The following is a 7,765-nucleotide window of genomic DNA, read 5'->3' as shown; positions in this document are numbered from 1 at the left end:
TACCCCATTTTTTCTAAGTTCCGTTATTGAATATTATAGGTGTGTAAACTCAGCAAAATATTCTAAAAGAGTCCAGTAGCCCATAATAGCATTGGGTCCTCTGTTTAACTGGCAATGTCAGAAATTATTGACTTGAGTCCCCCACAGCTCAACATAACAGCATGGCTTTACTTCCTACATTTCGTCTTCACACTTTTCTACTGGATGGTTAAGAGCAAGGTAAAGCAGGACCTATGCAACAAGAGTTGTAGCTTTTTGGTCTGAGAATTATCATTTACTTGTAATGGAAACTTTCAAAATCTTTTCTAGCTTGGAGTTTTAAAGCAATTACTGAGCATAGCCTTTCACAGGTCACTGACTTCAGAGTTTGAAGGACAGGGTATTAGTTCCCCACTAAATCACCAAAAACTCTTGTTTAAGAGTGATGCAACAAAGAAACACAGGTGATTAGTTTGGCTTGTTTTATTCAGAGAACAGCTGCAATTTTCCGCTCTGGGTAATAATCAAATGCCTCATCATGTCTACTACAAGTTATGACTTTCACTTTGAACCAAAAATTTCAATTATCTCTCAGTTCTGATCTTATTAAAAGTGAAATGTATTCCTAAATATTAGAGTTTTATACTGGAAAAGAACACTGAAGTCACCCTCTACAATTTGATTATTGATCCTTGTGATCAATAACTCCTTATTTGCTGTCTAATGTAGTTATCTTCATGGAACAACTACAACCTGAGTTTTCCCTGGATTCTTCTTCCTTCACTCTCTTAATTGCAGCTAAGAAACAACATCCTGTTAGATGGTACCCACCAGGAAGCCCAAGCCTAGTATAATCCTAAATCCTGAGCTGTCACTCACCTTTTTTACAGGTGAGAGAGTCTGACAGAGTGTGTCAAGAAATTCCCCATGCATGGGTGCCTGGATGGCCTGGCAACCTTGCAGCCTCCAAGAAGCCAGTTCAATGGATTCAGCAATTTTGTATACTCTCAGAAATGGGGAGACTGTCAGCACTTCTGGCACAAGTGGCTTGAGGCATGCCATTCCTGCAAGGGGAACTAATTTGAGATGTGTTTAGTGGAGCAAAACACTCAACAATCTTAGGCAGATGATGTTACCCAAGAGGTGATCAGAATGGGATGCGTGGCATTTGTTCTGCTGTGATGCCCCCTTTTAATTCAAAAGCCTCAGGGCTAAGAATCCTCCACTTCCTCTTAGAAATTCCTCCAATGACAATCTCCCTTCACTTCTCTTTTCTGAGATTCCTTCCTAAGGAACTAGCTCCAGACATATCTAACTTCTTTAATGTCACTGGGACCTTCATCTTTTAAGAAATAATTTCCTTTCTTCTGATTTTTGGGCTTTTCCAAAAGCAAATTACTACCCTGTGAGTGACACAGAAATAGGATGTTCTAATTGACATTGAACTCAGTTGTGCCTCGTGCATTCCCAGAGTAAGTGTTTGAAGTGCCAATTTGAGCCTTGTCTGGATCTTTTTTAAAACTGTTTTTTAAACTTTATTCTGGCAAAGATGCACACAGTACCTGGACATTCATTCACTGTTTCTCAATGGAGGATGGGATGGTGTGCTAAGTCCTAGTGTTCTGGAGAAAATGAAATTTCACATCAAGCTCTATTTTTGTTAAACACAGAGCATCAGTGTCAGTTTTTTTGGCTTCATTGATTTGCTTCACCAGAGAGGGCAGACATCTGTGCTTAGAGTTTGCAGGTTTCCTGGATTTCCTCTACCAGCATGCATAAAAGCGCTATGGGCATGATCCTAATGGGCAGGAGCAGGAGAGCTGAGATATGGAGATGTTTTAAATCTAATTTTAGCAAACAAGTTCCATTTGCTGCTTCACTAAATCTTTTCACCAGAGTTACTAAAAAACAGTAAGAAGTACTGGCCTGAGGGCATGAATTTGCTCCATGTATATGGGCACATTGGTTCTACAGAGCTGTAATGCTGAGTGTGGACCCAGTTCTCTGGCTGGCTTTTCACACCTCTTCACCTTCAGTCCTGTGTGGTGAGCATATGAAGTATTGGTACCCAACAAATCAGGAATACAATTTCACTTTTCTCCCCCCAGTTTCTTTGTATTCTGGAATTAAAACAGAAAAGGGGAAAATTATTAATTCTAAAAAGAATAATCTCTTTGTATCTCAGGGTCACCCTGGATTTTGTCTATTTTGGGCTTTTCCACAAAACAAATTACCATCCTGTGAGTGACCTGGAAACAGGATGTTCTAATTGACATTGAACTCAGTTGTGCCTCATGAATGCCCAGAGTAAGTTTCTGGAGTCCCAATTTGAGCCTTGTTTGGATCTTTAAAAAAAATTTTTTTTAACTTTACTGGGGCAAGGGTACACACAGGACCATCATGTATCCTCAGTCCAGAATATTCTCATCTCACCATACACCTTCCTTAAAGCTCTTGCCACTGTCTTTATAAATTGCTTTCATTATATCATTCAAGGACAACTTTATTTTTTATTTTATTTTATTTTATTGGCAGAGGACATTGAACTCAGGCCCTTGCACTTGCCATGGAAGCAGTTATTCCACTGAGTCATCTCCCCAGCCCTCCAGGACAACTTTTTATTTATTATTTATTTTATTTACTTAGGTTTTTAGTCATACTTGAAGTTTATTTTTTCATATTTTAAGATTCTTTCTTGAATTGTTAGTTATTTTTTCCCATAATTTTATTAAGAAACAAATAGCAATGAGACAGTTTGAAACCAAATTGGTAGGACAGTTTCAATAATTAACACATTGCATACATTCTTCTTAGTGGTTATTTGCTGTACAAGATGCAGATATGATATCCTGTTTACAAACATTATTACAACAAATCACTCTATTCATTAAGAGAATGTAACTATATATCTATCCTAACCATTTTGAATACAGAGATACAAAATAGACATTCATTTAGGTATCCTCTTTTTTATTTAGTTTGGTCATTTGAATATTATAAGTGTGCTAACTCAGCAAAATATTCTAAAGTCCCCTACAGCTCAACATAACAACATGGCTTTACTTCTTATACTTCAATTTTATACTTTTCTGCTGGATGGCTAAGACCAAGATAAAACAAGAACTATGCAATAAGAGTTGTAGCTTTTAGATCTGATAGGGTCAGTCAAATCCCCTCAGAACTTATCCTGAGATCCTGTACCTCAGACTGTAGGTCCTCTGTCAGTGCCAGCCATGTGGATGAGTCATGGCCATTGCTTGGCCAGTGTGCTCCCCGGGAAAGCCTGAGAGAATGTTTTCTCTCCAGGTGACTCTCCTTTGGCACACTCTACATCATCGATCACTTTCCTCTTTGGCACCGTAATCTCCTTGATCAGAAAATTTGGGACACTACTGAGTTACATGATATTACAGTACAAGATCTCATGTGTCCTGAGCCTTAATTGAACATGAAAGGCTAGGGCCAAAGTGTTGGCTTTCCTAACAGCCCTCCTTTTTCTCTAATTGTTGTCTGCAAACTTAGGATGTTAATCCTCCAGAAGAGAAGCTTATTGTTATTGCCATACAACCTAGGCTGTTAAGCTTAACCTCACTATCTACCTGAATATCAAACATTTTAGGCATAACATGGAACAGGTATTTTTCATCAAGTATTGATATGTTGAACTTTAAGTCCCTATAGAATATGATGAAAAACATTTAAAAATTAGAATATATTTTAAAAAACAGTCCTAAGGAATTGCTTAATTCTTATGTTTACACATAAGTCCAGAAATCTAACCATATACAACCCTGTAGCAAGACAGTCCTGCAACATTTCTTTTCCTGTCTCCTGCCTTCATTCACCACCCCTACAATTTCAACAATCATCTACCTGAGAGACAGCATGGCAGTGACTGGCATGTCATGACAAGCAGCTTGTATTCAGAAGACCAGAATGACAGGCACTCCAAGCAAGAACCTACTATTACAAATTGCCATCTGCAGTGAGTTACTTAGTTCACACATGTCTGTATATATAGTTAGTCAGGGTGAGAATCTTTTCATTTAACTGCAAGAATCAAAAATCTTCTGAAGATTCTCACTATCATTGCCTTACCCATCTTCTACATATAACTGTATGGCTTGACATTATCATGTTTCCTAGCTCATCTCCTTGCTCTCTTTTCGTTGTCTAGTCCTCAAGTTTTTGCTTTCCTTTTAGTTGTATTACACCTTTCTATTTGTGTTTCTTCTTTTGCATTCTTATACTAGGGCAACTATATGATATTTACACATGTGTGTCTGGTTTATTTCAGTTATGATTATATGTTCAAGTGGCATCCACTTCAATATAAAGGCCTTGAGTTTATCATTCTTTAGAGCTGAGTAATACTCCTTTGTATAAAAGTACCACATTATTTTCTTCCATTCCTCAGGTGATGGGAAGTTTGGTTGATTCCAAGATTGGACTATCACAAACTGTGCTGCTATAAACATAAGCACACATATATCACTATGATATGATGTTTCCAGATCCTCTGGGAAAATTCCCAGTAGAGGAATAGTGGAATTAAATAGGATTTCCAGTCCAAATGTTCTAAGAAGTCTCCACACTGATTTCCATAATGGTTGCACCAGTCTACACTCCCACCAGCAGTGGAGAAGGGTTCCTTTTTCCCCCACAGCCTCTCCAACATTTGTTGTTGGTTGATTTATTTATGATAGCCATTCTTTCTGGGGTGAGATGATATCTCATTGTTGTTTTAATTTGCATTTCATGCATGGCTAGTGATGTGGAGCATTTTTTTTATATATTTATTCGCTTCTTTAATTTCATCTTCTGAGAAGTGAGCGTTCATCTCGGATGCCCATTTCCAGACTGGGTCTTTAAATTTTGTGGCCCTAGTGTTTTTTAGTTCTTTATAAATTCTAGAGAGCAGACCTTAGTCTGAGTACTTATTTTTCATGATTTTTTCCAAATTTGTGGGTTGTCTTTTCACTTTTTTGGTAATTTCTTTTGATGTGCAAAACCTTCTCAATAAGAGAAAGTCTCAATTGTTAATTCTTTCAACTATTTCCCATGCGATTTGATTTCTGTTCATGAACTCTTTGCCTACCCCTATGTCTTCAAGAGTTCCTCCTACTTTCTCTTCCAGATTTACTCTCTCTCTTTTAAAGCTTAGATCTTTAATCCATTTTGATTTTAACTTAGTGCATGGTGAAGGACCTGGGTCAAGTTTTAGTTTTCGACATGTGGAGAGCCAGTTTTTCCAGCACCATTTGTTAAAAGGGCTATCTTTCCTCCAGTGAGTATGTTTCAGCCCTTTGTCAAAGATAAGGTGGGTGATTGAGTTCGTAGGTTCTTTTGCATCTGCTAATCTAGTCCATTGATCCTCTGGTTTATTTTGTTACAAGTACCATGCTGATTTTATCACAGTAGCCTTGTAGTATAATTTCAAGTCAGGAATTGTAATGCCTCCTGCCTTGTGTTTATTGTCCAGGATTCTCTTTGCTATTCTAGGTCATTTCAGTATGTTGATGGTAGTTTGATAGAGATTGTAATAAATTTGTACAAGAATTTTGGGAGTGTGGCCATCTTCATTATGTTGGTTCTTCTTTTCCAGGAGCATGGACTATCTTTCCATTTTCTGAAATCCTCTACAATCTCTTTTTAAAAGAGTACTGTAATGTTCCTTGAAAAGATCTTTGACTTCTTTAGTTAGATTAATTCCAAGGTATTTCGTTTTCCTAAGTGGTATTGTAAAAGGTATTGTTTCTTTAAATTCATTCTCAATGTGTTTGCTTTCAGTGTAGAGGAATGCTATTGAGTTTTGAGTATTGACTTTGTATCCTGCTGTGCTACTGAATTTCTGTATTAATTCTAATAGCTTCTTGGTGGAGTTTTTTGGGTCTTGCAAGTAAAGTATCATGTCATCTGCTAATAATGATAATTTAACTTCTTCTTTACCTATTGTTTTTCCTTTTATTTCTGTCTCTTGTGTAGTGGCTCTAGCTAATAATTCCAGAACTACGTTGAATAGAATTGGTTATAAAGGACACTCTTGTCTTGTACCAGATCTAAGATTAAAAGATTCGTTTTTCCCCATTTCGAATTATGTTAACCATTGGGTTTTCATAAATGGCTTTTACCAGATTAAAGTGGAGGACATCTATGTCAATTTTCTGTAGGACTTTGAACATGAATGAGTGTTGGACTTTGTCAAAAGCCTTTTCTGCATCAATTGAGATGATTATGTCTTGTGTAGTTTTCACTCTGTTCATATAGTGTAGTAAATTTATAGATTTTTGAATATTAATCCATCCTTGCTTTCCTGGGATGAATCCTACCTGGTAATGGTGTATGATCTTCTTGATGATTTTATGTATTTTATTTGCTAGGTTTTTAATTGAGGATTTTGCATCTATGTTCATGAGGAATATTGGCCCATAGTTCTCTTTCTTAGTTGCATCTTTCCCTGGTTTTGGTATCAGTATAATACTTGCCTCTAGGAATGATTTGGGAGGATTGCTTCCTTTTCAATTTCATTGAAAAGTTTGAGGAGTATAGGGATATATTCTGTAAATTTCCTGTAGAATTCAGCTGTGAATCCATCCAAACCTGGACTTTTCTTTGTCAGTAGGTTTTTAATTACATCTCATATTTCATTGGCTGTTATTGGGCTATTGAGAGTGGTTATATCTTGTTGATTCAGCTTTGGTAATTTGTACCTTTCTAGGAATCTGTCCATTTCTTCAGTATCTTGTATTCTGTGAGAGTAAAGATTCTCAAAGTAGCTATTGATAATCTTCTGAATTTCCACTGGGTCTGTGATGATTACTCCCTTTTTATTCCTTATTGCTTATAATTGAATTTTTTCTTTCCTCTTTTTGATGAGGTTAGCTAGGGGTTTATCGATTTTATTGAATCTTTCAAAGAACCAGCTTTTTGTTTCGTTAATTCTTTGAACTGTTTTCTTTGCCTCAATTGAATTAATTTCTGCTCTAATCTTTATGATTTCTTCCCAATTTTGGGCTCTGGGTTTGGTTTGCTTTTCCTTTTCTAGTTGCTGAAGATGCAGCATTAGAGTGTTTATTTGTTCCCGTTCTGTTTTCCTAATGTGTGAGTTCACAGCTATGAATTTCCATCTAAAAACTGCTTTCATCGAATCCCATAAATTCCGATAAGTTGTGCTTAAATTTTCATTGAATTGTTGAATTTCTTGTTTAATTTTATCTGTGACCCATTTGTTGCAAAGTGGGGTGTCATTTAATTTCCATGTATTCAAGGGTTTTTTTTCTGGTTTCTTTTGTCATGTATTTCCCGTTTCATTGCAGTGTGGTCAGATAATATGCATGAGATAACTTCTGTTTTCTTACATATAGTTAAGCACGACCTATGTACCAGTATGTTATCTATTTTAGAAAATGACCCATGTGCAGCTGAGAAAAATGTGTATTCAGCTGTGTTTGGGTGGAACACTCTGTATATGTCCACCAAGTCCATTTGTTCCAAGATCTGCTTCAGATCTGTTATTTCTTTGCTAAGTTTTTGACTGGTTGACCTATCTTTTTGGGATAAAAGGGTGTTAAGGTCTCCTGTTAAGATTGTGGTATTGGATATTAGATTTTTCATGTCCATTAAGATTTGTTTTATAATAAAGTGAAAAGGCAACCTACAAGTTTGGAAAAAATCGTGACAAATAAGTACTCAGACAAGTGTCTGCTCTCTAGAAGCTATAAAGAACCAAAAAACACCAGGGCCCCAAAATTTAAAGACCCAATCCAGAAATGGGCATCCGAGATGA

General features: G+C 36.6%; 1 protein-coding gene across 1 annotated transcript in view; it reads right to left on the bottom strand.

The window, feature by feature from the left end:
• Nucleotides 1–850: 850 nt before the first annotated feature.
• The window catches only part of C6 (complement C6), a 130,138-nt gene continuing 123,223 nt past the window's right edge, over nt 851–7,765 (bottom strand). The window contains 3 exon segments of the mRNA XM_004648937.1: nt 851–890; nt 892–948; nt 950–1,055. Coding sequence (XP_004648994.1) covers nt 851–890; nt 892–948; nt 950–1,055 — 203 coding nt within the window.

The sequence above is a fragment of the Octodon degus genome, unplaced genomic scaffold (genome assembly GCF_000260255.1).
Source record: "Octodon degus isolate 3935 unplaced genomic scaffold, OctDeg1.0 scaffold00142, whole genome shotgun sequence".
NCBI lineage: Eukaryota > Metazoa > Chordata > Mammalia > Rodentia > Octodontidae > Octodon > Octodon degus.
Note: the sequence above shows the minus strand (reverse complement) of the source record. Positions and strands in the feature narration are given on the sequence as shown.